Source organism: Pterocles gutturalis, unplaced genomic scaffold (genome assembly GCF_000699245.1).
Source record: "Pterocles gutturalis isolate BGI_N339 unplaced genomic scaffold, ASM69924v1 scaffold29679, whole genome shotgun sequence".
Taxonomy (NCBI): Eukaryota; Metazoa; Chordata; class Aves; order Pterocliformes; family Pteroclidae; genus Pterocles; species Pterocles gutturalis.
The window spans coordinates 9,999-24,926 of record NW_010129244.1 but is presented as its reverse complement, the minus strand read 5'-3'; the positions used below and the strand labels follow the sequence as shown (position 1 = coordinate 24,926).

The 14,928-nt window shown below is 46.2% G+C and overlaps 1 protein-coding gene across 1 annotated transcript in view; it reads left to right on the top strand.

The window, feature by feature from the left end:
• The window catches only part of GDPD4 (glycerophosphodiester phosphodiesterase domain containing 4), a gene marked incomplete at its 5' end in the record, with an annotated part of 20,943 nt that extends 8,111 nt beyond the window's left edge, over positions 1 to 12,832 (top strand). The window contains 11 exons of the mRNA XM_010079887.1: positions 541 to 639; positions 3,486 to 3,579; positions 4,837 to 4,982; positions 5,066 to 5,148; positions 6,010 to 6,160; positions 6,847 to 7,071; positions 7,878 to 8,035; positions 9,307 to 9,454; positions 10,556 to 10,638; positions 11,857 to 11,939; positions 12,801 to 12,832. Coding sequence (XP_010078189.1) covers positions 541 to 639; positions 3,486 to 3,579; positions 4,837 to 4,982; positions 5,066 to 5,148; positions 6,010 to 6,160; positions 6,847 to 7,071; positions 7,878 to 8,035; positions 9,307 to 9,454; positions 10,556 to 10,638; positions 11,857 to 11,939; positions 12,801 to 12,832 — 1,302 coding nt within the window. The remainder of the gene's footprint in view (positions 1 to 540; positions 640 to 3,485; positions 3,580 to 4,836; positions 4,983 to 5,065; positions 5,149 to 6,009; positions 6,161 to 6,846; positions 7,072 to 7,877; positions 8,036 to 9,306; positions 9,455 to 10,555; positions 10,639 to 11,856; positions 11,940 to 12,800) is intronic.
• Between the last annotated feature and the right edge of the window lie 2,096 nt (positions 12,833 to 14,928).

The following is a 14,928-nucleotide window of genomic DNA, read 5'->3' as shown; positions in this document are numbered from 1 at the left end:
TTTTTTTTTTTTTTTTTTTTAGTTAAAAAGTGGACTCTCATCTCTTAACTATGGGAGTGTTTGCTGTTGCTGAAGCCTGTTGCAAAGCAGCTCATAGTGCAAGGAAGCTGTGTTGCCATCTCTTTTGGGTGGGATTAATTGCTTTTGAATTTAGGCACCTGCACGTTAGGGATTTAATATAAGTGGATCATTTAGGCTTCATCCACATCAACAGGGAGAGAGAAAAGCATCTCCCATCATAAAGCGAGCCGGAATGGGTCACCTCTGAAAATTCCTCTTTCTCCAATTACAGGGGAAGCATTGAGGGGTGAGTTAGTTGGGTACCCAATTCCTAAGATCAGTCTTGCCATACAGAAAATCCAGTCGACAGTACTGTTGGTCTGGTTTTAGTCCCATTGGATCTCTCTGAACCGGCATAGTCAAGCTCAGGCATCCCAAGCTTATTGAGTCCAAATTGCTTAAATAAGCCCATGAGGCAAATGGATGGCACACCTTGTGCAGAAATGCTAAAGCTGATTTATGTCTTCTTTGTCTGTCCAGATTGGGACTTTTCTTGTCCTGGTCTTCTCTATCTCATGCCTCCTCGCATTACTGTTACTCTGGGGAGATCAATGGATAACTGTCCGCCTGTCATTCCAGGTAAGAAGAGGGGCTGGGAGGTCTGTTTGAAAGAACAACTTGTTTACAGAAGTATTTTGTGGTACTTGGTAGAAAATATTCCATATGGTAAATGTTTTTCACACAGGTTTTCCTGGCAGGGTACGTGGTTTTGAGTAAGCTTTTATTATGACTTAACATTTCTTGTTGGGAGAAAGGAAACAAATGACCTGAGGTTGAGTTTCAAGCTATCTGATGTAAAGTCTCAGTTCGGGAATTCACATCCTCCCCTCTTCCCCCTTTTTTTTTTTTTTTTTTGGCAAAACTGTTGTAAGTGTACTGTTAATTTCCAGGTGCCCAGGGCAGGTAAATCAGACCCCTTTGGCCAGCAGCGTTGCTGGAGCAAGAACTTTCTCCCTAATCAGCTTTTGCCAGTTCAGCAGCTTTAGCATTGGCACAGTTTCAGTCTTCTGTGACTCAGAAGAGCTTCATCCCCTGAGGGCAGCACACCATTGAGATTTTGGGGAGCAGGTGGGAAAGGTTGGTGTCAGGTGGGACAAGCCATGGGATTCTGTGTTCAGTTTTGTGCCTCTCACTACAAGAAAGACATTGAGGTGCTGGAGCATGTCCAAAGAAGAGCAACGAAGCTGGTGAAGGCTCTGGAGAACAAGTCTTTTACGGAGGGGCTGAGGGAACTTGGGTTGTTTGGCCTGGAGAAAAGGAGACTAAGGGGAGACCTTATCACTCTCTACAACTACTTGAAAGGAGGTTGCAGGGAGGTGGGGGTCAGTCTCTTCTCCCAAGTAGCAAGTGATAGGACAAGAGGAAATGGCCTCAAGTTGTGCCAGGGGAGGTTTAGGTTGGATCTGAGAAAAAATTCTTCACTGAAAGGTTGTCAAGGACTGGAACAGGCTGCCCAGGGAAGTGGTTGAGTCACCATCCCTGGAGGGATTTAAAAGAATTTAAAGATGTGGTGCTTAGGGACGTGGTTTAGTGGTGGACTTGGCAGTGTTAGGTTAGAGGTTGGACTCAATGATCTTAAAGGTCTTTTCCAGCCTGAGTGATTCTATGAGTCTATGCAGGAGGTCACAGTCCATGGTCTGTTGGCCTCCTGAACTCTCAGCAGATCTGAAGATGGAGGCAAGAGCTGCCCAGAGCTGTTCAGTGTCTAAGCATCCGGGTCCCCACATGTATTGGGAAGGAAGAAGTACATAAGCCTTTGACTACAGAGCTGCCTTGCAGATGCCATTTGGGCATAACGTCTCTCCCCTGCTTGTGAACAATGGGAGAGCAAGGCATATGGATGGGAAGAGGAATCAATTGGTAGTTCTAGAGTTATGGAGGTCTCTCTGAGATGTGGTGTTTGCAGGGTGAGTTTGGTAACCATTGGGCTATGCACTGGCAAAGGTAACGAGAAACCATCAGCTTCTCCTCCCCCTTACAGACTCCAGAGGAGGTGGATGAGGAGAAGACACAAGAGCCTTTGGGTTCCCCACAGGTGCTGTTTATTTTAGGTGTTCATGCCCTTTGAGATGCTTCACATGGTCTCCTATTGCTGTTGCTAAAGGACACGAGTCTCTTGTAGATGCTGTGTCAGTTCCATTAGCTCTGCAAAGCTGTCTCAAATATCTGAGACATCTCAGATGACACCTGTTTATGCAACTGAATCCTGCTTCTAATGAAAAGATGTTGGTATCAAGTGTCTGGGGCAAACAGTAACACAAGCAACAACGTCTCTCAGTGACTGCTGCTTCCTTCAACCCCTCCAGCTTTGAGACTCAGGCATGGACTAAGCAGTAGGAAAGGCTTGCATCTGGATATTTTTTTTTCCTAGCACATACCTTAATGACTCTCAGTTCTAGCTGGAACAGAAATCACGGGGTTCTGATGAGCATGAGAAAATGATGGATTGATTTCTTTGACAGATTTCCCTAGTTTTATGAAAGGTTTGTCATATCAACATTACTTGAGTGAAGAACATCCATTCAGTGTCAAACTATTTCTGCCTGGTTTTCAGCTCTGCTCATGCATTCATGATAAGCGCAGAAGTGATTCTTAGCTTCTGATCTTCTTGTTTAATCTTAAGGACCAAAGAAATCAAGTCAGATTACTTTATCTGTCCAGCAATAGGTATTATTTAATATAGAACAAGCATTAAATGAGTATACTCTTTTGTGTTAGTAAATCAATAAAAATATCTACACGTTGAGTTAAAAGTAAAAAAAAAAAAAAAGAAAAAGAGAAAAAATTAAATTAGCCCTAATGCAAGTGAATTAAATGCTTTGAAATAAATGAAAATTAATTATTTTTCTGGAATATATTGATAATATGTGAAACTAAGTACTGCAGGGTGTGTATGAGTCTAATAACGTCCACCATCAGACATGTGCCAGGTTAGCTACTTCTCTTACACCACAACTTTTAGTTCCATACAGGTGTAAATACCACATTTTATCACCTAGGCTTGTTGACCTAAGTTTAATGATTTTGCTGCAGTGTGGTATGGAGATGTCTGTCACCTGGATGGGACTGGATTAGGTTAGATTGGATTAAACTGTCTGCTGTCTAGAAGATGCTCAGAGATTATGGCACAGCAGTAATGGCAATCGCATCCTCACGGATGAGGACAGCCACGTCACCTTCAGATGACTAAGGAGAAAAAAGAGCTGTGTAGTGCAGGGAAGAGTAGCTGGCCTGGCTGGAGGCACATATCTCTCCTCCAGCTCCGGATGTTTGGTGGATCCAGCGTAGGTGAAGGAGAGAGGTTGAACTCCTGGTACCTGCAGCAGGAGCCCATTCAGGTGGAAAGCTGTAGCTGTGTTGGGGTTTGTTTCCATCTGTCTCCACACTTCATCCTTTGACTAAAATCCTTTTTCTCTCCTTGCCAGATCACAGCTCCCTATCTCCACGTAGGGGCAATAGCCATCATGGTCCTCCTGTCCTGGCCTGTGGCTCTTCATGCCATCAGAGCAGATAAGAAAGGTACAGTAGCTCAGCTCCCTGCTCCCTATATGACAAAAGATGTATATCAGTGTGGGAAAAGAGGTGTGCAGGAGCCCTTTCCTCCCACACCTGCACTCCAGCTAGAGGCAACTTTTAGCCTTTGTGTATCCCAGGGAAATTAGGGGGGCTGGGGCTGTGCACTGTCCTGGGGCTGTCCAGATGTGTTGCTGGCTTGCATGCTCCCTTGCACAGTTTTGTCCCATACCAAGGCAGTGATCTGCCTTGAGACTGCGGAGATGAGCAGAAGTACCTCCCTTCTGAGTCATGCATGGAAATTTGTTCAGCCCTCTGCGGGAGAAAGCAGCTCTCTTGGCTGACCTTTGCTTGCTATACTCAGCTATCATGGTCAGAACGAGCTGGTGAAAACATTTTTTTTCCTGCCTAGGATTTTTCTTATTGAACTACAGGTGGGGAGATTGGGGGGGAGTATTCTGGGATGCTAGACATTACAGTCCACCATGCCCAATACATCAGCTTGGTGTAAGCCCAAGTTCCTGCAGAACCACTGGCACAGCGTGCAGAGGAGTGGTGGTACCCATTCAAGCAAGAGCTGTTGGTGCGTAGGTGCTCATTTCTTAGAGGAGCTGTTTTGTTCCCTGAGGTGAAGGTTCGCTGGGGCTCTTGGGCAATGTGTAAACAGACTCCGTAGGTAATGAGTTGGCAATGAGTTTCTGAGGTGCAATACCTGTGTGGTCAGGGTCTACAGGGTTCCATAGTACACAGAAGGTCTAGTTCCATAGTGGCAGCAATCTGAATGAACCAGGGAAGTATTCACCTTAAGGGGATGTAAGATAGTTGAAGGAGAAAGGTTCCTCCTCTTCTTCACTGTGAGTGAAACTTCAAAATGTTGCTTGTTCTTATGCAAGTAAGGAAAAAAATTAGTGTCCTTTCTGTTGAGGATTGTTTTTCTACAGATGGGGGATATTTCATTGCACCACCACTAAAGATAAGGAAATTAAGGCTGTGTCTTGCTGTAAGGCATGCTGAGACATAATTAAAGCACAGACCTGCACTCCTGACTTAGGCAGCCCACATCCTTGCTTTGACCAGTTTGTTTTCCTGGGTTGCACTGTTTGGCGAGAAAGTGAAAATTAGAGGAAGAAGGGATGGAAAAAGGGATGGGACAAAGCCCAACAGCTACTTAGCTGGAGGGCTGTATTAAAAGTCAAGCTGCAAGGCAAACCTGTATGTGACCACATGGATTAACTCTAGCCTTCCTCCTTCAAATTCTTTCAGTTGTTCAGGTGATAATTGTTGGTCCATACCTGGCTATCCTTCTCTTTCTTTTCTTGATACCTCTGGGGATGTACTCTCCTTGCATCAGAGAGATGGGAACACTTGGACCAAAGCCAGCCCTCATTGGACACCGTGGAGCACCAATGGTAGGTCTGGAGAAGTTATTTTATGTCATTTCTTCATCCTGTGTCTTGCTACCTTCATCATCATCTCCTGTTTTTTTTTTCAGTTGGCACCAGAAAACACTGAGATGTCATTTCAGAAGACAATTGAACATGGTGGTGATGGTCTTGAAACAGATGTCACCATTAGGTAAGGGGAAAACATCACATCTCACAGAATATACGCTGCTTCTTCCAAGAGTTGCCTTTGGAGACGTGGAACTCCAGGCAGTTAGGTTTTGCTGATGGCTGGGACAGGGTCCCCCAGCTGGCGCATGATGACAGGGGCTGTAGGGCATGGTTGTTCTCAGGCAAGTCAATACGCTGTAGCTATTGATTTAACAGACATTGTTTCTACAGCATATTTTAAATGCTTTGCAGACAGGTCCCTACTCTAGTCTGACTTGCAGGCCATAGTGATGGTTGTATCAGGCCTAAAACAACAGAAAATTGTGTTCAGGCTCTCAACATCACTGTTGTAATTATTAGATCTTTAATTGCCTGTGTTTAGGGAACCCGTTGCTGTGAACTGCTAACATGCTGTGGAGGATGAGAAGTTTCCAGACACTAAATGAGGAAAAATACTGATGCTTAAATGTTCTACTAATGTAGACTTTTATACAAGAAAAAAATTTGCCTTTCCATCACTGTCCATTTAGACTTCAGTCCTCTGAAACCCACAGAAACACTTTGGTGCCAGCAAAAAGAGATTTCAGTCATCAGTTTCTATGCCACCATCTATGCCACCATAACTGCCACCATCTCCACTTTGCCCCTGAGAAAACTGAGGCACAGACAGGCTTGACTTCTCCAAGGCCACCCAGCAGTATTTAAGCTGGGAATAACCTGGTGTCATGAACCTCAGCCTTCCTTCCTATCCCACCCTCTGCACTGAGGGAGGCTGTTCTGCTGCATTCATGGTGACCCACATATTCTTCTGACCTACCATGTGTCTGCTCATGCCATGAACAATCCCACACCCCAGCTGACCTGAACTCTTGCTCTCCAACAGCTATGATGGGGTTCCTTTCCTCATGCATGACAGCACCTTGAGGAGGACAACTAACATCAAGGAGGTCTACCCCAATGACACTGCTAAACAAGCCTCATTTTTCTCCTGGGATACTCTGAAGGAGTTGAATGCTGGAATGTGGTTCCTTAAGGTAAGTGCCATGAAGAACTGTCATCAGCTGGATGTAGAAGAGACACCAGCTAGCTGCTGATGCTTAGTCATAGAATCATAGAATGGTTTGGGTTGGAAGGGACCTTAGAGATCATCCAGTTCCAAACCCCTGCCATGGGCAGGGACACCTCCCACTAGCCCAGGTTGCCCAAAGCCTCATCCAGCCTGGCCTTGAACCCCTCCAGGGATGGGGCATCCACAGCTTCTCTGGGCAACCTGGGCCACTGCCTCACCACCCTCACAGGAAAACATTTCCTCCTAATCTAACCTAAATCTACCCTTTTTCATCTTAAAACCATTACCCATCATCCTAGCTCTATGGTCCCTGATAAAGAGTGCATGAATGTTAAGAGAGGAACTACCACTTGAGCCAAAACTCAAAGAAGTCAGTAGAAATCCTTCAGCTGGGGCCTCCTTGCTTTGTCCAGTTGGTCTTTAGGCTTAGGAGACCTATAACAAATTTAGGTCCCAGAAGCAGTGTTGTCACAGCCTGGGTTAATTTCCATTGTTTCTCAGGTAGAAGAATGAAGCAAAATAAAATATCCTCACCTACTGAGGGCTGATGTCAAACTTTTTCCTCTTAGAGAAATGATTTTTTTTGCATGCAGCTGACTCCCAGAGGCAACTGCCTGATTGATTTCCTTTTTTATATGTGTTTATTTCTAGGACAAACCATTTTTATGCATGGGCTCACTGTCAAGGGCAGATAAAAGCCAGGCAATGAATCAGTCAATTTACAAGCTAAGTGATTTCTTGCGCCTCGCAGACAGTCAGAATAAACTTGTGATATTTGATCTCTACCGCCCTCCAGAGAAACATCCTTACAGGGACTCGTGGATCAACAGAACCCTGGAAGTCATCCTCCATGAGTCGAGGATTAAACCCCATCTGGTAGGGTGGCCTCACTCCTCTGTAACTTTTTTTTTTTGTGTGTGCTTTCTGAATTGGGACTTTGAGGTCATACCCTGCATGTTTTCACCTGCATGAAGTCCATCCCTTTTCATTTCACTTGTTTTAAGAGGCATCATTGGAGTATATTCCTGCTATCAGCTCCTCAGCAGGTACAAAATGGTGTAACTCTACAGCAGGACAACGAAATAAGCTGGTATGTACCAGCTGATGCCTTAGCCCCAAAATGACATCCTTTCATAATTGTCAGCCTACTCCCTGCCACCCATGCTTATTTTATGTACTGCATAGAAACTCCTGGATTAAATTAAGTTGGGAGCCTTCATTGTCTTCCTCCTTCCCCATGCAATTCCCTGCTTGGGATGGATGCTAAATCCATGTGGATCAGATTATGTATCCATTGATGTCTGGGGAGTTACACTGATTTGTATCTGCTGAAGTTCTCCCATGCTGGGAGAATGGGACAACGGAATATTTTCTGTTGCCTTTCCCATAAACCAAAGCTGTCTTTTCATCCATTTCAAACACCACATCTTTTGTTGGGCTGTGTGAAACATATTCACTGATTTCAAGCTGATAAGCGAGAAACAGTGAATACTTATTTCTTGATGCAAGTGACTTTCAAGTTTTAACCCTGTATCCAAGTGTTCTTTGATCATCGTAAGAAATACGTCATTTGACAGGCAGGGTTAAGTTCCTCAGGCCCTTATCTTTACTGAGTTTATGTGAAGGGCAGGGCATATTAGTAAGTCTGTTGTGAATTCACAGGGTCCTCTTGTTGCCTGCAGGTCCTATGGCTGGAGGGCGACATGAGGTCCTTTGTTCAGTCTGTTGCTCCTGGGTTTCAGCAAACGACGGGCCGTAAGGCCCCAGTTGAAGACCTATTGAGGAACAAAATTGTCAAACTCAATCTGCCCTACAATGAGATGTCCAGTGAAGATATCTGGTAGGTTGCAGCATCAGCCCCAAGTACGGTTGGTGGACTGCATCTGGTGCACATTTGCTTCATGCATGTGGCAATGTCTCCCTCCAGTGACCAGCTCCAGGATCTATAGATAGTATTTTGGGAAGAGTTCCTTTAGATCAAATGGCCGTCCTTGTTGCGTTTTGGAGGTGAAGGACTGCAGTTCACTCCTACTGTTGACCCTGTGTGTGGCCAAGAGGTGGCATACCCCCTTTACCCCCAAGTCCATATGTACTTGACCAGGATCTGAGCATCTTCTGGGTAGAATGTCTCCTGATTTCTTGTCTTTCTCTTCGTGCCATCCCCAGTCCCACCAACACTGAATCGTGGAGAATGAACAACTATGTAACCTCCCGTGGCTCTTCCACAAACGTCAGTGTGAGTGCATAAAGCTGTGGTGAGAGACCATCACCCTCTTGTAGCTGGTGTTTTGGAGACTTAGTTTCTTGTCTCTACTGCTGCCAGTACTCTGTTGCCTGTGACACACTGAAAATGTCATCTCTGCAATGGAAGGCTCCACATTCATGGCAGGAGTTTCCAAAATGGTTCTCTCATATGAAAAAAAAAAAAAAAAAAAAAAAAAAAATCTTGCCTGTCCAACTCTCCTGTAGTAAATATGATTTTTTTTTTTTTTTTTTTTGCTCTTTCCCAGGCATGAAAACATTGAAATCTAGTTTTTAAAAAAAAGAAGAAAAATTAATTATTGGGATGAGAGTAATGTCCACATTTCCTCAATAATTTTCAAAGTATTTAAAATCCTAGGTAGATCAATTTGGGTAAATCCTGGGTAGATCAAAGGTAGATTTACAAATGCTGATACTGATAATACGTTCCTTTAGCATTATACAGAGAATGGTCTCACTTCACATGAAGTCCATTACAAGAACTTGACAAGTGAGCAGCTGATGCTGCAAACATAACAAATAAGCAGCCAGCTCAGCTTCAAGGTGGTTTCAAACACACTATTGGGAGATTACAAACACATCATTACTTCAGTTCATATGGCACAAGGGTGAGCAAAGCTTAGACCTTTTTGGACATTTTAAATGCATTTACCTCCAGCAGATCAGGTATTCTGTATTGCCCAGTTGTGAATGATTAATTATTGGCTGGTTGGCCTTCCTGTCTATTCCTTATCTAGCTCCTAAAGCAAGTCTTTCCTACAGAGAATGGCTATTTCTCCTTGATTCAGCCCAAAGTACTAACCTCCTTGCTTTTCTTAATGAAGGCTATTGCCTCTTGGTCTTTTAAAGGAAATATGCTGAGAAAAACATCACCACCAATCTTTACGTGATCGATGAGCCATGGCTTTTCTCCCTGGCCTGGTGCTGTGGGGCACACTCAGTGACCACCAATGCCATCCACAAGCTGAAGAATCTCAACCAGCCACTCTTCCTCATGGTAAGTAAAAATTCTCCCCCTCCCAGAGGTAAGAAGGAGGGTTGGGATGTTCATGGTTACCTTTGGAGATCCTTCATGCAAGGATAAAGGAGAAGACCCTTTGCATGAAAAGGATGGACTGGAAACCTGGCTTACCTGGCACCTCTGAGCCACTCCAGGTATTACCATACCCTTCTCCTCGTTTCTCTTGGCCCAGGGAGAAGCACCCTGCTTGTTAGGATTTGTACCTTAGGCCTTATTAGGTCATATTAGGTCATATTGAGACCCGTGGGGTGAGAAAGGAAGGGCCTTTGAGGGCACAAGTAGCAAGAGGATTTCCATTTCTAACCTTTTGAAGCATCTTGTTGGTACCAGAAGCTCCTCATTTCCCAGGGCTTCCCACTGCCCATCTCAAACTTGGTCTTGTTCCACAAACCCAGGGGAAACAACCACAGAAATAACCTTTCCTTGCTTGGAGGATTTTTTCACGTAATTTGTCTGCTACCTAATTTGCCTTGGACAACCTGCAGGGCTAATGAGCACCAGGCACACTAGTCCCACCAGAGTCCTTGCAGCCTAAAGGTTATTACTTTGAATGACTTTCTTCACACTCTCGAAGTAGATTTTACGATGCTCCCATGCTGAAAAGCGCAATGTTCCAGTCCATTCCAAGGGTGGGTGGATGTCCAGTCTAAGGATGAACCTTCAGGCGCTTTTAAAGTAGAAGCTACCCCAGACCCTCTGTGGTGTTCACTAAAGGACAATTTTGCCAGGGAAAATGAGATGCCACCAGTTGACGTCAATGTTGGAGGGAAGCAGAGAGAACTAAAGGGCCTGCCTGTACGAACAAGAGGTCCGTGCTGTATTCACTGTGATGTGGTCCAATCTTCTTGGCCACCCAGCAGATCTGCTTTTATGAGAAATGATGATCTGGCACCAATACCCACTGGGGGATGGCCACTTTGAAATGCCACCAAATGCTTTAAGCCCCCAAGGGATGTTGCTGCACACGCACACCAGGCAGCGGAATTGCCGTAGTCAAGCTGCAAGAAAGCTTGAGCAACTTTTCTGCAAGGCTCGGGGTCCTTGGTGGTGGACACATCCTCTGTTGTTCTCTTCCAGACTCCGCAGCAGTACAACATCATGTGGATCCTGACAGATCTGACCTCTGTGCTCCTCATCTCACTCATCTTTGCTCTGCACTGGTAACTACTGAGTTGCTAACAGCCATGCTAACCTAACCTTTAGAGCCTTTTAGAGGGATGCTTCCAGGTGATCTGAAGGGTTAAAACTACTTTTGAGAACATTTCGTTTCCCTTCAGGAACTAGAAGAGAGCCCTGAAAGTCTCCAAAAACCTCTCTGCTTCTCCTGCTTGGTCTCATTTTCCCTTTCCATTTTGGCACCATCTACCCTCAGGATTCAATGGAGACCTGGTGGATTTACAGTAGCAACATAAACCAGTTATGAAAGCTGATGGGCTGAGAAAGGAACTGATTTTTCTGTTCTTACTGTTTATATATACACGGTTGCATTGGACTGACTTAAGAGGAAAGCTCTCGGTGTTCATATTTGAGCACCCTGTGTGGTGTCCGCATATGCCAGCGCCCCAGAGGAAATCCATCCTCCCAGATGAAAATATCTTGAGTGTGCTGCAGACACCACTTTTTTTTTCCTCCCACGCTATCAGAAACATTGCCTCTGTTTATTAAATTGGGGAAATTATTAAATTGGGGAAACTGGGACAGGCACAAAGTGGCTCCTTCCTTTCCTCCCCCCTCTTCCCCTGCCCTGCTCGCAGCAGTCCTTCCCCAAGTCCTGCTTTAGAAGCTTTCACCTTGCTTTCAAGGCTGCAAGTTGCAGGGTGGTTTGCAATCACCCCTGCAATGCATCACCACCACCATCAGACCTTCCCGTGCCTGTCTTCTCCTCCAGGCTCCTGTTGATGTTGTGTGTTCATTTCCCAGGGCACTGCGGATGCTGCTGATCCAGCCAAATAACAACCTCTTCTGGGCTGGCATTGCAGCAGGGGGACGCCCAGTCCTGCTGGGAGTGAGGGGCCATCAACAGTGCCTGAGAGCCCCCCGTGATCTTGTTTATATCAGGTTTACGAATACACCAAAATCACAATTTTTTATTTTCCCTGGCTGCTTAGGAACCAGCTTTTGTGTTCTTAAATATTTTTTAGAGAACAGGACTGAGTCACAAAGTTGCCTTCAAAATGCTGTTGCACACATAAGGTGTGTATGCTTAGACATCAGTCATGCACTGAGTCCCTTCTCAGGAAGGATATGAGCAAATCCCAAAATAGCAGGGCAGTTTCTGCCATGGAAAAGTAGAAAAAAAAGGTGTCCAGGGCTCCAGGGAGCTGCGAGGAGGAACCACAGCAAGGGTTGACCTGACCCAGATGTTTTGCCCCGTGCAGGTGGCGAGAGCGAAGTTTCACCTGCTGTGCCCGTGACAGTAGCCCGACATTGGAGAGCGGCACCTACAACAAATTCAGGACAGGTGAGCAGGGCAAGGACAACCGGGAGCCCCATCCTGCCCATGGGGGCACCAGGGTCCTGATGGATGGGTTGGTGATGGGTGCCCATGGTGTGGTGAAGGATGGCTGCATCCTGGGTTGTCTCAGTAAGGGTGAAGGTGGAAGTGGTGGCATTTGTCCCCTCTGTTCAGCACTGGTGAGGCCACATCTAGGCACTGGGTCCAGTTCAGGCTCCCCAGTACCAAACAGAAGGTGACAGATGGGAGCGAGCTCAGTAGGGCCACTAAGCTGGAGGATGGGGCATTTGAGATCTGGGTTTGAACAGCGGGAGAGAAAGTCAAGGGGCATCTTATTGCTGCCTGCAACCATCTCAACTGAGTGTGTAGAAAAGATGGACCCAGATGCTTCTCAGATGTGCAGTGACAACAGCACAACCTGCAACCTTGGAAATTTTGGCTAAAGAGAAAAAAAAATCTTCCCAGCGAGGGTGGTCAGATACTGGAAGAGGGACCCAGATGGGTGGGGAGTATCTACCCTCTGAGATGTTCAAAGTCCTGAGCAGCCCAATCTAACTGGCCCTGCTTCAAGCAGAGGCTGGGGCAGAGACCTCCAGACACACCCTATGATATCCATCCTCTGCAATGCTGTGAGAAGATTGCCCAGAGGTGCTGAGCACTCCTGGGTCTGCAAAGCAGGGTGGGATCATCTGGGGACCCTCCCATGTCCCAGCTTTCTGCATCCATGAAGATACCAACTAGACAAAATGACCCCAAATGACCCCAAAATGGGTTGCACACATTTTCAGCCAGGTTCTGTCTGCTCACAACATCTGGAAAAACAACTGCAGATGTTTCAGTAGCTCACTGTGTGCCCTTTTTTTCCAGAGCTCAGCGACTTGCCTACCGTCATGGTCTGATGGATGGGAAGGGGATGCAGACCTTCCATCTTGGTGAGGACTGGAGAGCAGACCCTCCCCTGCCACCCCTTCCTGCAATGCAAACACCAACCTGCCACGGGGGACAGCTTGGGGGGGGTCAGATCTGCCTGCTGAGGAGGAGACATTTGCCTTCGTGACCCCACCAGAGATGAGCACTGAGATTCCTCTTCTACAGTTTTTTTCTTGTAATTGCGTGCCTGGCAGGGATCCCTGGGGTGCAGGGCAGCACAGATGGAGTTGCAGCCATGAAGAAGCTGTGCACCATGAGATGCAGCAACCACATGGGAGCCACCATTTCCCTCGGAGACCATTGCCATCCCATGGGGCAATCATCCTTCTGTCGTGTGTAATCCCTCTGTCTCCACAGCCGTGTTTTACATGTGCTGCAAACATCTGAGCATCCTCCAGTCCTCCTCGTTCTCAGCTGCCCATGGTTCTGCCATCAAACCAGACTCTTCTCCACACACTCCCTCCCTCCTTGCAGGTCTCCTCCATCCCCAAAAGCACACCAGCCCACCATGATGGTCAAGTGCTGCTGGTCACAAGGGTCCATACCTTTCCCCACTCTTGCCTTGCCATAGGACCTGAAAGAACAGTATCTTCCCATGGGTGCTGAAGGACTTTTTGATGCTTTGGCCATGTGGATACTGGGACTGTGACCAGAAGTATTGAGCTGGATGTAAATTAGTCCCACCAAGTCTCCTGTTTCCTTTTCCCCTGGGAAGGTCTGTATACCTGCTCTGCACCCTGGGCTTTATTCTGATTTTCATTTCTCCCAGTGGCTGCTGGCACATAGGTTGAAGGGGGTCTCTGTCCTGCTCTGCAACGGGGATGCGAGCGTCTCCCAGGTTTAAGCCATAAATTTCTACTTGAACAGATAATAAGAATGCTTTTTTTTTTTTTTTTGTAAATCGCAAGTGATGTTTTAAATACATTTTAGCTCTCTTATCCTGTTTTGTTCTTATTTCGGCAAACGGGGAAAGGGGAAGAAAATAGTAGTTTTTTCTTTTCCAAATCAGTCTACAGACATTTTCTCATCTATGAGCTTCACAGAGGTTGGTGTTTTTGCTAGGTTTCAGAGTTAGCTGTGCTGAGAAGCACTCAAGCCTTTCCAAGTTGCATTTTTGGAGTATTTTGGAAGCTAGAAATGAAAAAAAAAAAAAAAAAAAAAGGCAGCATCCTCCTTTGGAAAAGGGCTAAAGGGCTGGTGGATTGGTGTAGAGCAGCTCCACATCTGTGAAACATGGGGAGAAGAAGCTACTGATGGTGTTAAACCCCCTCTCCATGCCTTGCATCCATAGCTGGTTTGTAATTTTTTGTGGGTACCCTTCATGTGGAGGTATGTAAGCAGAAAAAAGTAGGAGGTGGAGAGCATGGGGTGTGCATGGGGTCCTAGGTCTGTCTCCTGGTGTCCAGGCAAGGGACTTGCCTGTGGTCCCCCAACCCCTGCTTTTAATATATATTAGGAAAAGCCACCTAAATGCACTTTCATCCATGTATCTAGCTGCTGCTTGGCCATTACACCGTGGTATCTCCCCGTACTCACCGTCCCCATCCTCAGCAGCATTGTCCAGGCAGAGCCTGGCCAGTCCGACCTGTGGTGTCCTGCAATGCCTTACGACCTGTCACATCTCAGCTACTGCCTTTGTTGTTTTACAGCCGGCATGGTTTGGCAACACCATCAAGCACATGGCTGGTAGTCTGACTCCCACGCACAAACTTTACACCCAGTAGTTTCTAAATTCAGTGATTCAGCTCAAAACTGGCTTTTGTGGAGGAATCAGCCCTTGTCTTAGAGGATGAGCAACGGAGACTCCAGTGTTTTTTACCCCAAAAGAGAAGATTTCACTTAATTTCCAGTCTGGGCACCCAGGGTGCCCAGAGAAGCTGTGGATGCCCCATCCCTGGAGGGGTTCAAGGCCAGGCTGGATGAGGCTTTGAGCAACCTGGGCTAGTGGGAGGTGGGTTGGAATGAGATGATCTGGAAGGTCCTTTCCAGCCCAAACCATTCTATGATAATTTGCTCCCCATTGCTGGATACTCTTACCAGGATTCCCACTCTGCAAGAAGTCTTG